This window comes from Martes martes (assembly GCF_963455335.1).
Source record: "Martes martes genome assembly, chromosome: 9".
Taxonomy (NCBI): Eukaryota; Metazoa; Chordata; class Mammalia; order Carnivora; family Mustelidae; genus Martes; species Martes martes.
In genome coordinates, this window is record NC_137896.1 from 4,879,069 (window position 1) to 4,902,534 (window position 23,466).

At 59.2% G+C, this 23,466-nt stretch overlaps 1 protein-coding gene across 5 annotated transcripts; it reads left to right on the forward strand.

Moving 5' to 3' along the window:
* The first annotated feature begins 1,360 nt into the window (after positions 1 to 1,360).
* On the forward strand, positions 1,361 to 13,260 carry ZBP1 (Z-DNA binding protein 1). 5 transcript variants are annotated; one of them, XM_080813970.1, is made up of 8 exons: positions 1,361 to 1,618; positions 4,175 to 4,396; positions 4,951 to 5,016; positions 5,390 to 5,563; positions 6,767 to 6,931; positions 8,077 to 8,283; positions 9,241 to 9,474; positions 12,269 to 13,260. In XM_080813970.1, the coding sequence occupies exons 1-8, from the start codon at positions 1,585 to 1,587 to the stop codon at positions 12,499 to 12,501; spliced, it is 1,335 nt and encodes a 444-aa protein (XP_080670096.1). In that variant the 5' UTR covers positions 1,361 to 1,584; the 3' UTR covers positions 12,502 to 13,260. The 5 variants fall into 5 exon arrangements, with proteins under 5 accessions (XP_080670096.1, XP_080670097.1, XP_080670098.1 ...); XM_080813971.1 differs by having other exon boundaries at positions 1,400 to 1,618; positions 4,954 to 5,016; XM_080813972.1 differs by having other exon boundaries at positions 1,462 to 1,618; positions 8,107 to 8,283; positions 12,269 to 13,251.
* Positions 13,261 to 23,466: the final 10,206 nt, after the last annotated feature.

Below are 23,466 nucleotides of genomic sequence, written 5' to 3' on the forward strand. Positions count from 1 at the left end.
AGGGAGGATGGGGAGCAGCCCGGGGATGGGGCCAGATGGAGTCAGGGGTTTCCCAAGGAGGGTGGTGATGGGCCGGGGGTCCCTCTGCATCAGAGAGACCGCGAGCAGCCCAGGGGTCCAGGTTGGTGAGCGAGCGCCACCTGGTGGCCAGTCCCGGGATGCCGCCCCCCAGCCTCCCACTGGGGGCTCAGCCTGAGCCCCCTCCCTGAGTGCCCCTCCCCCGTCTCCCTCAACAGCCCCGGCACGTTTGAAATGGATATTGACAATGCACAGGGAGAAGCACGTTTTCTCGTTTTTACATTAAACAGAAACAAAACACCCTTGCGGTTTCCTGTTGCTTCTGAGAGGTCGCATGTGGCAGCGGGGGTGGGGGGTGGGGCGCATGCGCATCAGCTCACCTGCGATGCGCGCCCCGCCCCCAGACTCCGGGCTGAAAGTGGCCTGGGTGGGGTCCGGGCATCAGGACTGCCCGTTCTGCAAACACTGCTCCAGATGCGCGAGCCCCTCCCTTTGCAGAAGTGCTGGGGCAAAGTCCTCTGAGGTGGCGATGCTCCCCAGGCATCTAAGGCTGGAACCTTGAGCCCAGGGACTCCCAGGGCTGAGTTGGTGACCCTCCTGGCTGCTTGGCCCCAAGCCCTTCACCACCGTAGACTCCAGTTTCCCCTTCTATTACCTGGTAAAGAACGGTGGCTCTGACCTACTTGGGGGTCAGGAGCCCCTTGAAACTACATAGAAGGGATGGGTCCTTTTTCCAGGTCTGTGGGTGCCCGCTGTGCTCATGGCTGGAGATGGCACTGCAGGGGGTGGTCTGGTCGGACTGTTCAACTGGATGATCCCCTTCAGTCCTCTTCCGGGCCTCCTGATGTAGCTACTTTTATTAGCCCCATTTCACAGATGAGGAAACTGAGGCACAAATATGCTTACAAACTTGCCCAAAGTCACACGGCCAGTAAATTGTGGGCTGAGTTAGAACCCAGCCTTGGCCAAGTGACCTCATGACTTAAGCCTCAGTTTCCCCTCTGAGAAAAGACATCAGTACACCAGTCCCTACGCGGAAGGGGGGTCAGAGGGGCATGCACGATTGGAAAGCACATAGCAGGTGCTCACTAAAAAGGCCTCTGATTTTGACACACGCAGACGAGTGCAGCGGCCCAGCCACCCCCAACCAGGGGCCTCAGCCTACATGTGGGGATCAGGGTGGGCAGCGGCGAGCGCCCAGAGAGCCAGGGAAGCCTCACTCTTCCAGAGAATGCTCTGGTCTTGCCAAGCTCAGCCTCTTTCTACCCACACGTACTCAGAGGCCTTCGCTCATCACTTCCGCTTTCAGTTTTTTTTCTGAGGCCACACACAGGAGTTTCGTTTTCTTTTCACCCAGAAAGCTGGTCAGGTCAGGCTGACTAGGCTTGTTTCTGGAGTGTGAACAGCAAACACCCACCCAGCTGACGCGTCCCCTCACAGCTGTGGGAGCACCAAATCCAGCCAAGCAAGGACACCCGGCCTCCTCCCAGCCTATCCTCTCCAAGCCACCGTGCCAACGCCTGCCACGGTCCCCACGTCTCCAGGCTCCCAGCCTCTACAGCCAGGATGGCCCAGGCCCCTGGGGACCCTGATGAAACAGGTACTTTTTTCCTTCTAGGGGACAGCAGGCGCTCCCAGTGGGATTTGCACTTTTCTTTCCAGCTCCTTTCCTCAGTTAGACGACAGCAATGATAGCTGACAGTGTCCCAAAGCACGGTGGCTGCGGGAGCCGAGGGGAACCCAGGGTCTGGTCCGGGAGACCGCCTCTGCCCTGGGTACCTCGCACACTTTTCAGGAGCCCTCGGGGGCAAGCGCAGCGTTGAGGCCCTACAAGGGGGACCCTGGGCGGCACCGCTGACACTGGGGTCTGAAGACCTGACCTCACACTCATTTTAAGGAACAACGGAAGTTGCTTTGAGGAGAGGCAGATATGCGAGCCTGCGTTCCCCCCGTACTACAGATAACACTTGGCTTCTGGAAGAAAACCCAAGAAAAGCGAGCTGTGTATTCTAGAGAGCCTGGGGGCTGTGGGTTGAGGGTGGCTTTGATTTTTGTCTTCTTGTTTTGTCATCATTGGCTGGTTTATTCCTCACTACAATCATGGAAGTAGCTGCTCTCTTCCCCAGTTCCCAGGTGGGAAAACTGAGGCACAGAGAGATCCCACAAATGGCAGAGTAGGGGCTCAAACCACGGAAACCAGCCGTCAGAGAACAGAAAAGAGGTCAAGTCGGGGGTTGGGGAAGGGTGCCGGCAGGGTGCCCCCAGGGCCCGGATCGTCCCGGTTTCTGTTGTACTTCCACAAGCGGGACACGAAAGTACTCATCACTCCGCGGGTGAATTTAACTTCTCCCTCCCAGGTGTGCCTTACCAACCTGCCACTTACACCTCATCCGTTTTACAAATTCCCGTTTACAGATGCACCAGCCTGAAAACTCAGCCCGCCAGCCCTACGGGCTCGGCCCTCACTCTGATCTGCGACCCGACCCCACGACACCTGGGCTCCTTTGGGGTCAGGTGGGTGGTAGAGGAAGGAGGGGAAGGCGCTCACCCAGGGGCAGGCTCTTCAAGAATCAAAACTCTTTTCAAGACAAGGCAAAGTCAGTCTCACTGTTGATGGGAGGGAGATGCCCAGCCGCTGGAGGCTGACCTCCGTGGGTGAAGGGGTAGAGGCCCCAGGAGGTCTAACTGAGCCTCACCTTCACCCAGCAAGGATGAACACGTCCCGGTCACAGGGCGAGCCTCAGAGCCCAGCTGCAGGGCCAGACAGTGACAACCCCTTCCCCCACTAGGGAAAGCCCAGAAGGTGAGAGATCGGGCTGCTGCCCTGCCAAGGGGCCCCAGGTCTTCCCCAGAAGGACCCTGCTTTACATTTCCCTCGTGTTCTTGGGAGCAGATGTTTCCTGTCAAGAGGCTGGGCTGCCACCCACGGGGCTCCCTCCAGCTCCCCAGGCAGTGTGTGTGCCCTGTTCTGGGCTCCCCAAAGAGCCACTGGCTTGGGTTTGTGGGAGCCTGCCTGAGAGGAACAGGGGTCGTTCAGAGAGCTCCTTCTCCAGCCTCTGGGATTCTACTTAGGGTCATTAACCTCAGATGGGGATATAATGACCCAGAAGGAGCTGCCTAGGCCCTGCCCTGGGTCATCTGGACAGACCCCTGTCCCTGTGCTGGGCAGACACACTCAGACACTTGCTCATTCAAATGATATTTCCTGAGCATTTACTGTGTGCCCAGCACTGTGCTAGACACCAAAGATAATACAAGGAACCCGGCAATCACAGCTGGGGGTCCTTGGAGACATTCTGCAGGGGACTCCCCCCCCACACACACACACTCAGGGGCACCCAGGACGGCTCCCCAAAAGAGATGGTGTTTGAGTGAGACCTGGAGGTTGGGTAGATGTTGGGCAGGTGGAGAGGGGGGAGAGTGTTCCTGACAGAGGCAGCAGTGTGTGCAAAGGCCCAGGGGTGAACGGGGCTGGAAGGAGCACGGCAGGCTGGCACTCGGAGGCGAGCCCTGGCTGCCGAGTAGAGGGTGCCTGGGGGGATCCCGACCGCGGTCGTCTGGGAAACGGTGATGAAGAATTGAAAGGTGGAAGTGCGGAGGGAGACTTAACGGTTCGAGATGAGCCAGGAGTAAGGTTTCCGAGGCTCGCTTGTAACTGGGCATCAGGGAGAAAGAGCCGTTTCTGCGTGTCTTTAGCGTCCTGGCTTGGGTGAGCTGATGCGCCCCTGATGTGGATGGAGAGCCCACGAGGAGGGGAAGGCACCGGGGGGAGGCGGGGACAGCAGGCCTCCCAGGCAGGCACTTCGCCTCCCCCTACTTCTTGCTCTCTGCTCTCAGTCTAGCCCACCCTGCCGCCCTCTACGCCTCTCTGCTCTGGGGAGGTCTGACGGCTGAGCCTCCCCCGCCCGCCCTCAGGGGCTCACACCAGGCAAGGGATACTCAGAAGGCTGGGGTACCTCCTCTGGTCCCTGGGCTGTGCAGCCAAGGTCATTTGGCCACATGGCTCCCTCCCCGACCAGTGGTGTCATTGCTCGGGTCCCCGGCCCTCCCTCTGCCTTGGACCCTTCACCCATGGGTGCCTCCCCTGCCCCGGGGCTTCCAGCCCAGGCTCCATCCAGGAGTCAGTTCTCTCTCTGCCCCTCTCTCCTCCTCCCAGACCTCGAGCAGAGGATCCTGCAGGTGCTGAGGGACGCTGGCTCCCCCGTGAAGTCTGTCCAGTTGGCAAAGGAATGCCAAGTGCCCAAGAAGAAACTCAACCAAGTCCTCTACCGGATGAGGAAGGAGTCCAAAGTCTCCCTGGAAGGCCTGGCGACGTGGGGCCTGGGCCAGGGCAGGACCGGAGAAGTGGAGCCCGCAGAGCCGGCCCGGCCCAGCCAGGGTAACCTGCCCGCCGGGAGGGAGTGGGGCGGGGGGCCCAGCACGGGCTGTCCCCACAGCGGACACGCGGGGTCTGGGCCTGGGTTCAAATATGGGCTCCCCAAATATGGGCTCTGCCTCTCGAGGGTGCACGGCACCCCGTGGCCACACCTTGTAGATCCGGGGTGGCGAGGAGGGGAGGGCCTCAGGCCCGCACCCAGACGGCACTCAGCAGAGCATGAGCAGGAAGAGTGCCACGGATGACGGCCACGTGGTGATGGGAGTAGAACAGACTTGGCTTCGCGCGGGGTCCCAGAGCTGGCACTCGGCAGGCGCTCCCCGCCCGGCGCGCGGGGGGACGGCACTCTTCCTCTTGGCCCAGAGCTGCGAGTTAGCAGCGAAGCCGGGGGCGTGGAGAGCCGCAGGGCAGGCTGGAAGGCAGGGTTGTTAAACTCTAGACTCCGAGTCCCGATCGCCAGCGCACCGGGGCCACCGTGGAGTGGCCCACCTCTGCCCCGTGGGGTCCCCGTCCCCTCTGCCGCCCCTCATGCCCCCGGCTGCCCTCTCCTCCTCCAGCAGAGCGGCCCCAGCAGGACGTGGCTGCAGTTCCAGAGGAACCTGGCCGTCAGCTCACGAAGCAGCGTAAGCAGCCCGCTCGCCCCAACCCTCCTTGGCCACTTGCGATGGTACTCTTGTCCCGTCCCCCCAGATGTGCCCACAAAGAGGCAGGACCCAGTCAGCACAGTGGAAGGGGCTAGAGGGCTGGGCAGGCTCCCTGATCCGTGGTTGCACCTGCCGTGGGTGACTGCCCTGTGCCCGGCACCATCTGGCGCAGCGAATGTCTTCCCCGCCCCCCGAGAACAGCTGCTGAGCGGCGCTGTTCTTACGGCCACACGTTACCGATGGGGCCCTGGGGCATAGGGGGTCTGGGTCGCCCAAGTTCACACAGCTAGTGAACAGCGGAGGAGATTCAAACCCGGACTCCTCCTTCTCCACCCACTGCCCTGCCTCCCAGAGGAAGACATCTACAGGATTCTGGAAACCCTTGGGCCCTGTAAGGCCCTGATCATCTCCCAGAAGCTGGGAAAGAAGACAGCAAAAGAAGTCAACCCAGACTTGTACGCTATGAGGAGGAAGCACCTTCTGGACTTGGATGAGAAGTCAAGTACATGGGCAATTTATCGGCCAGGTAGGTCTTCACCTGGCGCCCATGCCTGGATGGGGCAGGGCGAGAAGAGAAACCATAGCATCCAATGCTTGTGGGCGCCCTGCCTGGCACTTTGCCAGCCCCAGGTTCCTTGTCAGACCCTCACCGAAGCTTGCGGTGGCCTTGTTGATGGGTCCCTAGAAGGAGGTACCAGGAGAGTGGGTATGCTGATGGGAGTATCCAGGGAGGGCTTCCTGGAGGAGTGACCTGAGGCTATAGTTGCCGAAGGCAAGGGGCCGGGAGCGGAGGTGTCCCACTCCTAACTATAGCAGCCCTGGGATGCGGGGCTCAGCCCGAGTTTGCTAACAGTTTTTGTCAGCACTTTGCCCAACTTGGAATTTTGAAGCTGCCGAAAGAGAAGGCTGGGCCCAGACACCCAAAGGTTGGGGGCCCGGGTGACGTCTCCCACAGTTGCAGCAGGCATAGGCCCTAGCATTAGGGTCCACGACCCTGTTCTAATTCCTCTTAAAATCAGAAAAAGAAAGACGAGTTAATCATGACTCCGGCATCAATGACATTTGCCTTTATCCAACCCTGTCAAAAATGGTAATTTTGAGTATTTTTTTATGGAGGAAGGCACCCAACAGGGCACAGGAGCTGAGGTCCCGCAAAGGTGGGGCTTGGCCCTGCGGTGGAGCCGGCGGAGCCCCAGGCAGGTGCTCACGTGGCCTGCGGGATGATGTACAAGTTCGCAGGCAGGATAACACGGCAGCCGCCGGGTTTTAAACACTGGTGGAAAGTCCCCATTCTTCAAAGTGCCATGTGAGCCAAACAAAGCTTATCCCGTGGCCAGACACAACCCGTGGCCGGCCCCCTCGCAGTCTTCATGAAGGGGAGAGGAGTCCTGGAGCCGAGTGGTCAGGGGACGCCTCACAGCGACAGGGACAGAGGATGGGGTGGGCAGTGAGGCTCCCAGGATCCTCCTGGGGGTGGCAGAGGACACACAGGTAGGGTGACCGCCCCTGGGACATCTAAGCAAGGCTCACCTGGGATACCCGGGGGGCTTGTGACACGCGCCGGCTCCTGGGTCCCGCCTTGGACCTCCTGACCAAGGACGCTCAGGGTGGACATGGGGGCATCTGGGTTTTAACACGCTCCGCCGGAGATTTGGTTGCTGCTCCCTGGTATTTGGAACCCCTGACCCCCAGGGAGGGCAGAGGGCTTGAGTGGAGTATGACTTTGCAGACTTTGGAGGAAGAAATCCGGCCCCTGCAGTAATCTACCAGAAAAATCCAATCAACATGATCTGTCAGAATGGACCCAATAACCACATTTCCATTGGCAATTCTGAAAGCATCCAGATTGGACATGGGAATGTCATCGTGAGACCGACAGCCTCTGGGGACAATGGTGAGTCCCTGGAGAGACACCTGCTCCCTGTAGGTAGGGGTCACTGCTCCATCTGGGTGGGAGCAGAGAGGGGGGACATTCAAGCTCTGAGGAGAAAGGGCAGCTCTCAGATCTCCAAGGTCCTCCTTTGTGGCCTTCCTGAGAAGGAGGAAGTCTTCCTTCATGCCTGGATCAAACCTCTCCTGCTTTCCCTTCATTCTGATACCTTCTGCCTTGGTTTCAATGGGACCTGATATTTTGCCACGAGAAACAACTCAGTGTTCACGCTCCCTCAGTAGAATGTCCCAAGGCGTCACTGTAGTATTTCGTTTGTTCTGAGACACACTCCCCCCACCCCCACCCGCTATATTTTAACATCTTAGAAACTGGGATGCATCTTACCAGCGACATCCTACTTTTGTTAAGATACAGTCTTGCAAAGGAGTGCCCCAGGCACTGGGACAAGAGGGCACAGGGCCCCTATCAGAGCAGCCGTGGAACACAAGTGGCAGCATCAGCCCAAAAGTCGCCGTCCCCGCTGTGACCGGAGAGAGCCGACTCCTCCCCCACCCACCCCCGTCGCTGGGTTTCAGTTTCCTCAGCGGTGAAAGGAGGAACTCTGTTTTAGAATCTAGGTCAATGTCTCCCCAACCTTAGTCCTCTGGCCTCTGCCCTCCCCGATTTGGGCCATGCCCATGTCTGATTATTTACTTAATGTAGTTAAATGGCTTATCTTTCTAGTCTACTCAAATTTATGTTAAAGTTAGCTTTTATAGCCTGACCTTAAGTTTAAAACCAGGAAGTTTACCATAAAGCTAAATGCCGAGAAGAGAAAACATCAAAGCTCTGAATGCTCCAGGTCGAGGGGTGACACGCCGACACCCAAGGAGACTCGCCCTGGTGGGTTCAGAGGACTGAAAGCGTGAGGGAGCAGAGGCCGTGCTCACTGACTGGGTTTTCCAGTGCCCCAGGGACACCCCACACTAACCGTGCTACCGGGTCCGCCTGCTGTCCATCAAGAGCCTGAAACACTCATTCCCATCCGATAGATCCCACCAAGAATTCAGAGGCCAGTCTCCTCTGTCCAGCCAGGACTTTGCGTGTGTAGGGGGGAGGGGGCTTCAGAGGCTGGGAGTCTGAGGTCATGTTGCTGTGTCCCCTGCTAGGCTCCATGGCTCCCCTCCACCTCCCCCCAGTGGCACCAGCTGACCCTTCATCTCAGACATCTCCGGCTGCAGCCTGGGGAGCCCAGGACATCTGCTTGGAGAAGTCTGTGCTCAGACGGGTACAGATGGGACACGGCAACAAGATGAACCTCAGCGGTGCCCCGGCCAAGAGCCCTGCAGCCTGCAGCCCCTCAATCAGCCCCCCAGGTAACCCAGCCTGCCCCCACCCCCCCCACCCCATCCATCTCCCCACTGGATAGAACTTGAGCCATTTTTTGCCAGGAGAGAGGCATGATGGGAAATTCCTTTCCTTCCACCGGGAGGCCGTCTACACAGTGGAGCAGGAGGGGCTCCAGACCTGGCACCTGGGGTCCCGCTCCCTGCCACCCACCCTCCCCGGGAAAACTGTGTCCTCTGTACGACAGGCATGGACCAGGTGAAGCAGGGTCAGAGGAGACGGCCAGCCTGGAATGGCATCTAAGGAGGGGGCAGGAGCCATCTAAGTACCTGGTGTCCCACTAAGTACTGTCCACAGGGACCAGAGAGCCCAGGCTAAGTCCTCTGGTAACCCAGAGGCAGGCTGGGGCCAAACAGCAGCGAGGCAGGGACGCCCGGAGGAGAGTTTCCAGGAAGGAGAAAAGGGAATGAGTTCAGGGAGTTCCATGGGGTCCAACCACAGCGGTCTGTCGTGACCTGAGGTGACAGAGGAGCATCAGGAGGAGGGGGGGACTGTGTGCAACACTTGTCCGAAGTTTGGATGGGAAAGGAACCAGGTGGCAGGCGCTGGGGACTGGCTGTGACCACGAGGAGGCTTTAAGCACAGGTTGGAGATGGTGTTCTGGAGCTGCGGGGCAGCCAGCAGCAGAGACGGGAGCGGGCGGGGGCAGAGAGGGCGGAGGTGCTCAAATCCGGGGGAAGGGCACAGAGGGAGGTGGCGTCCATACCGGCAGACCTGGGTGGCAGAGAGAGCCGGCAGCCCGGCTGTGTGCAGAGGTGCTGAGGGATGCAGGCTCTCGGCTGTGGACTGAGCCTGGCCTGGCTTCAGGGAGGAGAGCCGGCCGGGGAGAACTTAAAAGCCAGGCTGGGGACGGGGTCAGGGCTCAGGGCCACCATCCAGCTGCTCTTGTAGCCCTCCTGACATCTCTGTCTTTGGCTGACCCATAGTATCTGCCACCATGGATGGCCCAGAAGCTTTGTTCGAAATTCGAATGCCCAAACCAGGACCTTCTGCTGAGGAGGAGGTGGCCCAGAGAGTCCGTATCCGTTCATGCTTCCTTGAGGACACCGCCATCGGCAACAGCAACAGAATGACTGTCAGCTCAGAGACAGCTGGTCCAGAAGGAGTTGTAAGGCCTGAGGACAACAGGAGGGACCCTGGGGAGCCAGGCAAGGATGCAGGTGAGCCTGGGGCAAAGTAGGCCCTGTGTTCTCTCTCTCTCTCATCCATCCATCCATCCATCCTTGCGTCCGTCCGTCCACCCACCCATCCACCCACCCACCCATCCATCCATCCACTCATCAACAGTCATTCTCGAATCTCCCATTTCCAAGAGTCTGGAAAGCAACAGAGGGTCATAGCAGAGAACAGCCCTGGAGTTAGTGTGTGGGGTCAAATATTTTTAGCCAAGTGGCCTAGCCCAGCATTTAGCTCTGAGCCTCTGTTTCCCCATCGTGACAGAAGGATGATAATTGCCTGTGGCTCCTGGTTGTGGTGAGGACTGGGGGAGCTCTGCAGGCAAAGCTTGGCCCTGTGCCCGGCCCACACATGCCTCCAGGCATCGATAAGTATTTTTACCACTGGTGGTGTTTTAGGCGTCGTGGCAGGCACTGGGGTGCCAGTGAGTGACGGTCAGTCTCGGAGAGAGGGTACTTTGTTGCAGCAAAGAGACCCTCTAACCAGAGTGGCTCCCGCCTGCGGGAGGCTCAGCACACAGGAGAGGGGGGCCGTCCAGGCTGGCGGGAGGCCCAGAACCCGGGCTATCCCGGGGGGTCTGCACACATCTGGGGACATAGACGCTACAGAGGCCCAGCCATCCGCCTTCAACCGAGCACACACACACTCCCAGCCTCAGTCCATGGGCTTGCCCTTGGCCTCAAGAGGGGCTGGGAAACGGCACCTGCGCCCGGCTGAGACTCAGGGGAGGGGGCTCTATGGCCAACAGGACGTCGCTGGTGCAGCTGGTCGCCCGGCCCCGCTCCTAACCCCTGGTTGTGGAGCCAGGCGACTCCTGGCAGATGGCACAGGCAGGAACAAGGTGGCGGTGGCTGAGGGAAGGTGCGCCCAGTGGGCGGAGGAGTGTGGGCGGCAGGCGAGAACAGGATAGCGGGTGAACGGAAGTGTGAGTGTGACCTGTGCACGCGTCGGGGATGGCAGAGGCCAGAGCACGGTGCCACACCATGGCGGGGACTTTCGCCTCTATCCCAAGGCCGTCAGGAGCCACAGAGGGGATTTGAGCAGGAGAGGGTATGACGGGACTTCTGCCTTCAGTGTGAAGGAAGGATCGGGAGGAGGACCGCAGCTCCCGACTCTGGGATTTGGATGAAGGAGTCATGCCATTGCCCCCCATGGTGAGAAAACCTAGACTAGTCCTTGCCAGCATCCACCAGCTGGCACCACAGGCCCTTGGGCATTTGTGCTGGACGCCAAGAGTGTCTTCCTATCCTGATGACCATGTCCTGGAACTTCCAACAGCGAGAGGAGTCGGTAGAGAGAAGGTGCCCTCTTCCCCACTTCCCAGAAACCTCTATGGAGGCCCACAGGGACCCTGGGGGTGGTGGGCCCCCACCTGGTCTTAGGTGGAACCAGCCGAGACTCCTCTTTGGGGGAAAGAAACACAGCCCTCTGATTCTGAAAGATAGCTAATGCCCCCTCCTTTGTCCTTCCCCAAGGGATCAGCAGTGGCACTGACAAGGCCTTTTTCACTCTGCACCCCTACCCACCCTCCTCACTGGCCTGAGGAACACCTAACTTCTTACTCAGGTGACGGGCAGGAGCCCATCCTAGGACGTGTAAGGCCCGGCAGGTTTTCCTCTTGGGGGAAATGGATGATCAGGGTCTGTCAGTGCTGACGAAAGAGGGTCTCTGTGAGCTGAGGCTTCTGGACAGGCTGTCAGGAGGGGTGCCAGCAGCTCTCAACCCCCCACCTGCTCGGCTCGCTGCGGTGACACCCTGATGGGATCGGGAACATGACCTTGGGGACCCAGTGCAATACGGAAAAGTGAGGCCCCTGATTCAGTTTTATCAGAATTTCAAGACAGAGCAGAGCCTGGAACTGAGCCCAGGCTCCCTCTGAACATGGGCCCAGGCCACGTGTCCATGAGGCCGGCTCTCCTTGGAGCCTACTGGAAAAGGACCTGTCCTCTAGTCCGTACCCACCCCCCGTCACTCAGACCCTTGAGTCTTCCCAGAAATAATGCTATAGCCACCTTAGACCTTCTTATGTCTTTCCTGTATCGGGAAGAAGTTCATTCGCTTCCCAGTTCTGGCCCTGCCCTTGCCCTAAACCGCTCCTTCACCTAGACACGCAGCCGTGAACGAGTCAGAGAAACAGGCCGGGGACGAAGACAGGCAGCTCACAAAGCAGTCAAGCCTTTTGAAGAAAGCGGGCACCGTAAAACAAACAAACAAACAAACAAACAAACAAACAAAAGCAATAAAACCTGGGAGGGGTGGGCAATGCCATGGTGGGCGAGGCGCTGCCTTGATGGAGCGATCAGAGAAGGCACCAGGAGGAGGTGGCATCTGAGGGGGAAGCAGCCAGCCAAGCAAAGATCGGGGAAGGCACTGCGGGTGGAGGGGACAGCACGTGCAAGGGTCCTGTTCAGAGTCCTGCAGGGACCTAGGGAGCACCAGGGAGGGCGTCCCGCCAGCCAGGGCTGGGTGTCTCCGAGCTGGGAAGCCCAGAAGAAAGGTCTGGATCTTCTTTTAAGCGCGCTGGGGAGCCCCTGGCGGGTTTTGAGCAGGAGCAAGTGTTAAAGTCTCACCGAAGACAGTGAGGGGACGGAACAAAGGGGGGCCTGGGGGAAGACGGGAGTGACTGCACCGTCCAGGTGAGAGTGGGCGGGGTTTCGGAGATGGGTCCCCGGCGAGCCAGATGGCTTCGGTTATTTGAGACAAGGGGGCCCCTTGGCAACGGTCCCTTTGGCAACGGCTTTGGCAACGGCTTCTCTTCCCGGGATCTTCTCTCTGAAGGTGCAGAGCCTAGAAGCCAGTTCCCTCACGAGCGTGACCAGGCTCCCGCCGGCAACAGCGACGTCTTGACCTTCATCTCCCACCTTGAAGCTGTGACTCTTGAAAGCGGGGATCCCCAAACTACAGAAGACAGCGACCAGGTGGACAGAACCCCAGACATGGACTCCCAGGGGCAGGCGGAGACCAGAACAAACAGCCAGGCTCTCTCAGGAAGAGCAGGCAGACACCGGTGAACCCTTGGTCCTGTGCCTTCCGTGGTTCATAAACGCTGTTGTCCACCTTCTTGCCTCCTGACACGTGGCTAGCGAGAGTCAGCATTTGGGCTGGGCCTGGCCTGGGGCTGGGCAAAGGCACTTCTGTCCACTGCCTCCCTGGCCCCCTTCCATGATGGCTGTCCATTCTTCTCTCACTCGAGACCTGACTTCCTCAAGGCCCATTATGGCTGCCTGATCTCTTTCCCACCTGACCTTTCTAGAACCTTCCTACCTCCACTTTGATCTCTCAGGATTTCTTAGCTGAACTTCCAGAGAACAAATCCCTCCCCTCAAGGCCCCAGTGGAAATCGCTGGCTAGCCCGTGGGTCAGGTGACCTCTGCTGGCCAACTGTTAGGGACTGTTTGTCATACACCAACATGGCACTTGTGGGTGGGCTGAGTTCTCTTGAAGGCTTTGGTCACAGTGGCATTTCTAGAACAAAGAAGTGGGGTGGGGTCTGGGGGACACTTGGGAAGGAAGATAGAGAAGGATAGAGGGAGGTGGTGGTCAGCCAGGCAGGACCACCATGGAAGGGGATTTACATCTCCACTTGTTACGACCGCATCACACACAGCTACGTGTCCACCGCCCTTCTCAATGCCACACCTGTACTTCACTCTCTTCTGTGTTTCCTCCTCTGGACCACGGATTTCCAACACCCAGGAGCCATGTCCCTTGATGGAGGGAAGGGCTGGCTCATCACAGAGCCTCCGTAAAGAATGTCATTGAACAACACTATTTCTCTTTTCAGTGTGACTGGGGGTGGGGGGTGTTGAGATCCTTGACACACTGATTAGCGCTTGGACCAACACACAGCATTTATGGTATGTCGCTTAAAGGGGAGTCCTAAGGCATTGTTGGAGCCCTGGATCCAGTGATTCCTGAAGCAGGCTCTATCTTTACACTTGTCCATTAGATGAGCTGATGTGTCTGTCCCCTTAGTGTGGAAGTCAGCTCCAGTCGATTTCCCTTTTCTAGCGTGGCCTGTCCCTCTCACCTCTGCCACCCCCTTTCCTTAGCTTGATGCTGCTCAGCCCGCAGGTCTCCGCTGACCTATGACTTCATCCAGGACAGCTTCCCCGTCTCTCGTTCCGGCCTGTCTCTTCTCCACTTCTGAGGCTCCTGCGTTCCCCCAGCAAACCCATGTCTTACTGCTTTGCCATTGCCTTGTTACCTGCCTGCCTCTCCATACTCACCAAGGCTCATTTGGTTGCAGAGGACAGGAAGCTGGGACCCACTTCATACAAAAGGGGATGTGCTGGCTCTTCTAACAGACACAGGTCCAAGCACAAACCTTGCTTCAGGAATGTCTCCATCCGGGAAGTCAGTGTCTTAGGACTCAGCCTCCCTCTTTCCATCTCTGTGCTCTGCTCTCCTCTGTTGGCAAACGTGGGGAGCCTCCAGGCCTCCCGGCCACCCACTTAGGTGCCCAGTGGAAGGACAGTACTTTCCAAAGGCAAAAGCCAGGTTGAATGGCTTTGGTCACATGATCCCCTCTCAGCTGGTGACTGGCCGACTGCCATCACGTGATCTATCCCTGGCTCCAGGAGGGGGGTCAACCGCCCCGTCACCTGGCTGAAGGGCAAGGGATGAGCAGTTCTCAAAAGTTACAGAAAAGGGATTCTGCCTGACCAGCGAGAAGCCCGGAAGTCCACTGTGTTTCCCCCAGCATCAGCCAGTGAAGTTGCCAGGCACAGGAGCCTTGTCTCTTCACCCTGCCTGTACCCCCAGTGTGCGCCAGACAGGCCCCTTCCCGGACAAGGCCCCGGGGCTTCCAACGGAGAGAGACAAAGCCCCGGCCCGTGGTGCGCTGCTCAGAGTCAGCGGGAGAGGTGGCCATCGCCACGGTCCCAAACAGCACTAGTCACAGGGAATTAAGGGAGGACGGGACAGGGGCCACATGCTGCCTGGAGGGTCCAGGAGGCTCCTGGGGGAGGAGAAAACCCCAGATCTCATTCTCCCCCATCGGGCAGAGGGAAGTTGGGGGGAGGGGATGGGGACGGTGTTGCAGGCGGGGGCGCAGCCCAGGCAAACGCATAATGATAGAGCAAGAGGACGGATTCAGAGCACCGGAGCCGAGCGCTTGGGTGCCGGTGGAAAGTGCATGCAAAGAAAACCAGGGCGAGGCCGGCTGGCGGGAAGCAGGTACCAGCCCACGTGCCGGGGAGTTTGGACTAGACACTGCTCTGTAGGAGCCTCACCTGCACACGTCTTCCAGGGAGGACTGGGCAGGTGTGCCGGACAAGGACGCTGGACTCGTTAGGAGGGGGCGTCTTGTTCCCTGGGCTGGAATTGTCTTCCTGCTGGGGGCAAAGTTATTTCTGCCAGCGTGTCGACTTGGGGCCCCCAAATCATTCCCTCAGGAGGTATCCAGTTTGCAACCCGCCAGCAGGTATGAGGGGCTTGAAATGGGGTTTGGCTCACACTTCCTGGGATTGTCTTTCCTCTGCGGTGAGCTGAAGGCGGCTCGCCTCGAAGTTTGCCGGAGGTCTGTGGTTAACCAGGCCGTGTCAGTGGAGAATTGAAATGCGACTCCGAACTCAGACTCAGCCCACATCTCCTGCCCCAGCCAGAATACTCATCTTTCTGCGAGATTTCCCCTCTCTGTATAATTAATTTGTCATAAACACGCTGACAAAGCATTGCCAGCAGTTAATGGGGGCTGGAGGTGAAGGTCAGCACTGGTGTCTTCAGGAAGGAAATTAACTAGCTACCATTAGCTGGCAGGGGATGATGAAGCCCGTCCATCCCCCAGCCCTTTGTTCTCCCTAACTCCCCGGCCACCCTCCCTTCCTTCTGCCATGATATGTGCAAACAGAGGCTGCCGCTCCCCAGAGTTGAACGGGGATGGTTTGCTGCATGACAGTTAGAGGTGATTTTCCCAAGCCACCAGGACCTCCTCACAAATGCAATTCTGTTTTCTCATCCCAGCCTCTCTGCTAGTCTCAGGGTGAGCCCAGGTGGGACTCTTCCCCTGTGGGGCTTTAGCAGGCAGCCAAGATTAGAGGCTTTGAGCAAGAAAGGGTCTAGAGAATAATTCAGGAGGGTTTGGGCTGCAAGTGACAGAAACTTAGCTCACCGAGGCTTAAAGAAAGAATCTATTTGCTCATGCAACTGGGAAATCAAGAGATGGCTTCAGGAATGGCTGGTTCCAGGGGCTCAAGCATTATCTTTCAGGCCTCTCTCTCTCCATCTCTCTGAGAAACTCTCTTCTCTTGCTGTTAGCTGCACAAGGCTTAGGGCCTGCCAATTTAGCAACCCCAGCAGAAAAGGAATTCTTCATGCCAAATAATGCTGGTAGAATATCCCGGGGAGGGTTCTCATTGCTTGAGCATGGGTCACATGCTTGGCCAAACTTATAAGTGGAGCCTATCCCTGGGGCCGAGCCTTCTAGATTCTGAGTCAGATTTCTCCAGCCCTAATGATACACCCATGGTCTAGAGGCACATTCAGCCCCACCAGCCTCTCTGCTCTGATGGGTGAGACCAGAATGCCACCCAACCCATGGGCAGCCGGGCTGCCGCAGCTAAGAAGGACAGGACCAACATTTTTGTTCTGTGGAAAGTTCCTCCCACAAGAGGTTCTGTGAATTAAGAGTTCCCTGGGCAAATAAACTGGAGGAGAATGGTAGCCAGCCTTGCACGATCCTCACGAGCCCATCGCCAGAGTAGTAAAGGCTCAGAAAGGTTAGATAATTGCCCAATGGGTAGAGACAGGATTGGAACCCAGGCCACTGGGCTCCTAAGCCAGTGCTCTGACCCCTGCTGCTGAAGGAGAAGTTTGGGACTCAAAATCTGGCCAGGCTCTCACCGCCTGGCTTCACTTCTCTGTGCCACATTCGCTTGTGCCCTTCCACACCCCGACCTGGGACCCTATGGCTTTTGCTGCCATCAGCGGGGTCTCTACCAGCTGCTGGAGAAGCAGCCAAGCCTTGAAAAGGCCACCAAGCCCAGAGGGCAGGGATGTAGGATAGCGGATGGAGGCCTGGCTGCCCCCGGCTGGGGCTTTGAAACCCCAAGAGGCCGCCTTGAGGCGGCATAGCCAGCTCTGCCTCCCGGTGGGACATGTTGGGGTTTAGGGACGCAGAGTCTGAGACAGAGGCCCTCTCTAACTGTGTGACCTCACCCGCAGGTGCCTATGTCACTGTGCTGAGCCTCGGCCTTCTCATCAGCAGAATGGGCCAGGGAGGCAATCACGGCAGATTGGCTGGAGGCTCAGAGGAAAAGGGGCGGGCGGAGGGCGCGCAGCTGGCCGGGCCACACGGGCGGAACACTCAGGGCGGGGCCTGGCCACGTGCTTCCGCACCTCGGCCCGCTTCACCCACATCCTCGCACTGCCAGGGCCGTGGGCCAAGTCTGGAGACATTTCTGGTTCTCACGGGGGCAGAGGGTGGAAGAGGTTTCCCGCTACTCTTGGAACATATTGCCATCAGGTGGTTTACAACCAGCTTATCTCACAGCGCCGGAAGTGAGCCGTCCCCCCCGGGCCTCGCTGGCTGAAGCTCGGGGGGCGGCGGGCGGGACTGGCTCCTTCTGGGGGCTCCAGAAGACGATCCGTCTCTCGGCCTCTCCAGCTTCTGGAAGCCACTCGCGTTCCCTGCTCGGGGCCCGTCCTTCACCCTCCAGCCGGGCATCGCTGCATCTTCCCGTCCCCATGTCCTCTCACTCTCCTTCCTCTTCTAAGGCCCCCTGGGATGCTGTGGGGTCCACCCGACCACCTGGGACCACCCTCTCCTCAAGATCTCAGGTATGTCTGCAGAGTCCGTGTCACTGAGTAAGGTGATGGGGTCCCAGCCTCTGGGGATTGGGGTATGGGCATCATCGGGGGACAGCATGCTGCCACCACACTGAAGCAGGACAGCCCCCCACAACAGAGTCACGAAGCCCAGAACGTCTGCAGAGCCAGGCTGAGTGAGCCCACCACAGGTGATACTGTTTCCACTCTTAGCATCATGGAGATAAAAGAACAAGTAGGCTGTGGCGTCACAGCCCCACGTGTAACCTGAGTGTAACCTCAGGCGAGTCCCCGCAACTCTGAGCCTCAGTTTCCTTGTCTGTAAAATGGGAAGAAACAAGGACAGCCCTTCATGCCCGGAAGTTCCTCATGAGGTCTTACATTGTGACTCTTGGTTCAGGGAGCATCTAACAAATGCTGATGTCCGGACCCACCCCAGACCCACCGAGGACACTCTCTAGGGGTGCGGCCTGGGCACGTGGATTTTTAAAATCCTTCCGTGGGTCTAAGGAGCCCCCTCCTCACTGAGATGTCCAGAGCTGCCCCCAGCCGAGCACCCAGACACCAGTGGACCACAGCCATAGTTGTAACCCCAGCAGCCCCCTCACCCAGCGCCAAGCTCTGGCTGGCCTGTGTGGCAGGAGGGCATCTGGGAGGAGAGAAGCCGGAGCCCCGCGGTCCTCAGCTCGCCCAGCCACGGGCAGCCGCGAAGCCCGCGCTCAGTTTTCACAGCCTTGGGCCGAGCGCCCTCTGCTGGCCGCGGGCTGGTGGTGGCTCACACTGAGCTTGGAACTTCCAGGGTCCCATCCTGCCCGGACCAGGCCAGGGTGGGGATGCCCACCCATGCCCTCCCCCAAGAGTGGCTGGACACACAACGTTTTGCCTGTGGTTTTGCGTGGTGCCCTAAACCTGTGCACAGATCCCAGGTTAAATTCCTGCTCCGCCTTCTCATCTGGGTCTCCCTTCCCGCGGATGCCAGCGCCCCACAGGCAAAACCCCAGTGCCCTGCAAGAGCTGATCTCTTCCACGGGGAACGCCTCTGTAAGCTGGGGCCCCTGGGACCGCCCCGTCCCTGGGGGAGCCCCAAGGCTCTTGCTTGTGACCCCTATTGCAGCTGCCTTATTTAGACTCCTGATGTATAAACTCACTGAATCCTTCTGTGCCGTCCACGAAGAAAGGGATTCTTAGCCCTTTCACATGGATGAAATACTGAGGCACAGAAGAGGTGGAAATACTGCCCCCGAGGTCACACAGCCAGGGAAGAGCCTGCTGGGGTTACACCTAGGGGACAGAGCGAGGGAAGACAGCCCTGATGGGACTGGAAGGAATCCCCCGTACACAGAAGGCCACATCACGCTTGGGAGACGCCTCCCGTCTGAGAGGTGGGGAGCTGGCGGTGGGGGTGACAGCCTCTGCGAACGCGCAGCCCACGTGTCCTCATGCTGACCCACCACGCAGACGGACACCCACAGGTCTATGTACAGGGTAGGGCCGAAGGGAACAAGCCCACGGCCACTCTGGAGTCAAACTTCAGCCCCCTGCGCTCCAGCTATGTGACCTTGGGATGAAATCAGCATCTGGCTCAGAGGAGACCCCGTATGGCTGGCTTGCCACGCCACGTTCTGAGTCACCCACGCCGTGGAGCTCCCTCCCCATCCTCCGCAAATTTTACCTGACCATCAGCTGGGATAGGACAGAATCCGGAGCCACTCGCCCCTAGTGAGGCCCGTCCAGGCCTGGTGGGCAGCGGCCTCCCCCCGGGCCTGCAGGCAGTGTTTTGCAGAGCTTACCTATTTAACCTCACAGTGGCCCTATGAAATGGACACACCGGGATTTTGCCCATTTCACAGACGAGGAGACTGAGGCTCAGAGGCGTAAGCCACTTCGAGCAGACTTTGGGACATTGGGAAGCTAGGGTGGGCGCCATGAGGCTTGCTTCCAAATGTGGGTTTATCAAGACCCCCTTCGCATCACAGCACCAAAGGCTTTGAAGTTTCAACCTTCCTTGACCGCAGCGAAAACAAAACAAAAAAATTCTGGAAAACTCACTTTGCTCTTCTAAAGGCAACCGCTCAGCCGCCCCGAGTCAGCCCCAGGCCACTCCCCCGGGGTGTGCACTGCCGCTCGGCTTATGTTGTACAAGAACAGTCACTGACACAGGAGACCCGCCACCCAGCGCACGTGGGGACAGGCCCAGCGGGCCACAGGGCTCTCTGTGGGGCACGATTCACGTTTTGGATGAGAGACTAACTGGACGGTTGGAGGACACTCTGAAGGGAGTCAGTGCACACGGGAGGCTCACTCTGGGTGTGAAATTCCAGGCGGCCAGTTTCCTTCGGCTTTATCCGGATCTCCAACTTCGTCTGCAGGGCACTGGAGCTGACCGGGTGACTCCACACATCTCCGAGAATGGAGATGCCCGTGCAGACCGGCCACCTGTGCCCTGGACCCCGTGGGTGTGGACCCGGGCCGGAGCCGTGGCTCTGGCCACCAGGTGGCGCTCCCGATCTTTGTTTGCAAACTGAGCCCAGGCTTGCCACTAACTGGGCAGTGGGACAAGGGGTCACAGGATCCACTTCTCTGCCTCAGCTCAGCCCAGGATCACTGGGGCAGGGGCTAGTGCTTGAGATCCTTTCCAGGGCTGGAACTTCACATTTACAGACCCCTGTCCCCATCCTATCCTTGTGAGCAAGGGTGACCACTCAACACCTGTCACCCCCCGCCCAGAGGTGTGTGTCCTCGAAGTCACCTTTGGGAGCCTTTTTGTCCAGTCCCTGCAGGGGTCAGTGGGGTCTATCTGTCCTAGCCCCTTCTGTCCTGGGGAGACCCTTGATCCTGTGGGGCTCCTGCCTCTTCATGCCACCCCGTCCCCCCAGGTCTGTGTCTGGAGCTCTGACAGCTCTTGTCTCTTGTTGCTTGTCTCTTTACATCTTTCTGATTTTCTCTCCATCTCTGTGTCTCTGTCTCTGTCTCCCTCACACCATCCCCTCCTAAAAGATGACATATTCATTCCAGCAAAGTCGCAAATACCCATGTATCTGTGTAGGCAGATTCTCGGGGCCCCACCCTTGCAGAATTCAATCCACCGGGCCAGGCTAGGGCCCAGGAATCTGCATTTCTTGTAAATATCCTCAGACTCTCCCCTGCTGAAAACCCTCTGTGGTTAGCTCCTAAGCTGCTGACCTAACCCTGCAGACCCTGTTCATCTCCTGACCTTTCTGCCCCCCTCCCTAGGCCCAGCCTCACCAGTCTTGAAATGACTGAAGTCCTCCCGCCCCAGGACCTTTGCACATGCACTCCCTCTGGCTTCCTTTCTCTATCTTTTCTGGCTGGCTCATTTTCAGGGTCTCATATCAAACGTTTCCTCATCAGAGAAGCCCTCCCTGCCGCGCAGGGGCTGTCTGTCACAGCCCCTGCGCTATGTCGTGAGCACCCAGAGCAACCTGCCGTCATTTTATTTCCTTCTTCCTTTAATTAGTCTCTGTTCCTAGATGACCCTCAACTCCAGAGGCATGTGTCCTCTGTCAGTCCCTCTGCCGGGTCCTCAGCGACTAGAACAACATCTGGCCAGCACACAGAGATACAATGTAGGTTTCATGAATAAATGAATGAACGCGCTCCCATTCGTGGTGACAGATGTCCCGTGGGAGCTGGAGACCTGGACCAGCAGCCTATCAGGCAGACCCTTTCAAGGTCTGGCCCCGCCACGGGCCCTCATTCCCTTACACCTTGCCTCCCTGGCTGCTCCCAGACCTGATCACCCCAGTCCAGGAAGACCCCCTTCCAGCCCCTGGGCCCTAGCTTGGCCAGTGGTCCAGGACCAGGCCAGTGGTCCTGTCCCTTCCCTTCACTCGGCCGCCAGCCCCGCTCAACCCTACCCATAACTCTCACTGTTATCGCCCCACCCAACCTCCATCTCCACCCTGAAGCCTTTCTGGGCCCTTCCCCAAATCAACATTTGCCTCTCTGTCCTCTAAATTCCACCCCACCCTCTATGGGTCCCTCGGGGTTCAGCCCAAGGCAGCTGCTGCTCTCTCAAGGGGCCTCGCCACGCAGGGACCCAGCCCTCACTGACCACCCTCGGACGCCAGAGCGGACTTCCGGAGATGCCGGCCGGCTTCCCCCCACGGCCCAGAGGTGCTGCCCCCAGCCCCCTCCCCCAGAGATGTTGCAGGCTGTAGCCGGCTGGGCCCTGTGACTCCCATCACACTGAGGCCAGGGCCGATGCGGGCGGGGCCCAGAACCCAGGACTTAGCAGCTCCCCACCTGGTGCTGCAGGGGGGAAATCAAGACCTCCCGGTCCACCTTGTCCTGAGGGCAGACGCTTTGGCCCAGAGCTGCCTTGGTGGTTCAAACCCTCCCCCGGGCTGTGCAGCTGTGGGCAAGTAGGCCACCTTCTCTGTGCCTAGTTGCCCCTCTCCACCGAGCTCGCAGGCTGTCGAGGGCTCAGGGATCCTGACACCTGACGTTCTGGTCTAGGCCTGACAGAGGAGAGGTCAGTCTTAGAGCTGAGTGAGGCGCGGAGTGAGGCACTGTTTCCCCACAGCCTCGATCAGGCACCCGAAGAGCCGGTGGGTGGGCAGGGGACCCTCTGAACCTCGGGCTTCCGGTCTGTAACTGGCGATCCTTTGTCCATCCTTGACCTCACACCTGGGCAGAAGTGAGGGACTCAGCTCAGGGCTCATTCCTGCCACTCACTGGTGAGCTCCTAAAGGTAGTGGCCATGCCCTCACCTTCGCACACTCATGCTGGGACTCCAGGCCGTGGTCCCTGCCCCCTCGTCTCCCGGTCCCATGTCCCATGTCCGGTCCCATGGTCCTGTCCCTTCCCTGTGTGAGAGCAGACTGTGATCCCCCTGCCGTGGCCACCATAGCCAAGCTGCTTCTCAGACTCCCCCAGGGCCACGGTCAGGCCCACAAAAGATGAGGGTTCATGGTAAACCCCTCGCTGTCCTGATCTACTTCCCTTGGGCCCACCGCCAGGCACCCCGCACGGGGTCAGCCCACGGGCTTGCTCGTGGACAGCCAGACAGCTTTGGGCAGGGCCTGGAGTATTTACAAAGACCCGGGTCTCAGTCCACATGCTGACGTGGGGGCCTGGTGACTGCAGGAGTCATCAGGTTAAGCATTGATTTTTCCAGCTGATTCTGGCTTCTGGGCAGGGGACATCTACGGGAACGGCCAAGTCCAGAGACTTGTCCTGCCTGAGCTGGGGGCTGCCCTCCTGACCCTGCCCTGCCCTCTCCCTTTGCTGACACTTGAGGCCCAGACTGAACGTCCCGTCTGCCCTCGACCCCCAGAACCCGGACTCAGCCTCGCTGCCTGCACACGCCAAGCACGCCCCCCTCCCTGCGCCCCTGGGTGTCCTGAGGTGGTCCCACCCATCCTGGGTGAGAGGGGGACGTCCTCAGAAGCCAGAACCAGGTCTGGGTCTTGACCCAGGAGCAGGGGAGGGCCCGGCCAGGTGACTCTGTGTGTCCCCAATCCCTGCTCACCCCAGTCCTCCCCAGGACTCAGCAGATCTCCCTGGAGAAGCCTCCCAGGGAGGGTCCTGGCAATGTCACTTGTTAGAGCCTTCACAGCTACCTGTCCACCCATTTCCAAAGCTATCCCCGGTCTGGCCACGACCATCCTTCTCTGGACACAGCAGCAGCCTCCCCACTGACCCCCAACCATTCTCCACGCAGCCTCCGGGGCCCTGGGGAAAACGCAGCCCCTGCCGCAACCCTCACCGGCTCAGCATTGGCCCCAGGACCAGCCAGACCCGGCCCCCAGCCTTTCCCGCCGTCTCCCTGCTCCCCGCCTCAGCCCTGCTCACCAGACTGGGCTGCTACCTCGGGGGGCTGGAGGGGCTTCGGCCTCGCACTCGCCCCGGCTTCTAAATGTGCCCCCACGGGGTGTCCTTCCTGCTTCTTCCGGGGGCTCCAGGCTGCAGCTCAGGGGTCCCTCTTCCAGGCAGGAGGCTGCTGCCTCTGGCCCTCTGACAGCGGCCCTGACCCCCACAGAGGGCCCCCAAACCCCTCTTGTGTTGTGTGTGGCTTTGGAATTGGCACCTACCTGCTGTGGTCCCCACTGGAGACAGCTGTGTCGGGCCAGCATGGACCTAGAGGGACAGGGGCTGAGGCAGGGGGTGGGTCCGGCCCCCCACCCGCCTCTCCTAGGCGCATACCCCCCCCCCCGCTGCCCTGTCTCCTCCCAGGAAAGCCCCCT

Coding starts and splice junctions, on each gene's coding strand:
- ZBP1 (XM_080813970.1), top strand. CDS start 1,585: ATGGCCCAGGCCCCTGGGGACCCTGATGAAACAG. Junction 5,564..6,766: donor ATGGGCAATTTATCGGCCAG/GTAGGTCTTCAC, acceptor ATGACTTTGCAG/ACTTTGGAGGAAGAAATCCG. Junction 8,284..9,240: donor CCCCTCAATCAGCCCCCCAG/GTAACCCAGCCT, acceptor GCTGACCCATAG/TATCTGCCACCATGGATGGC.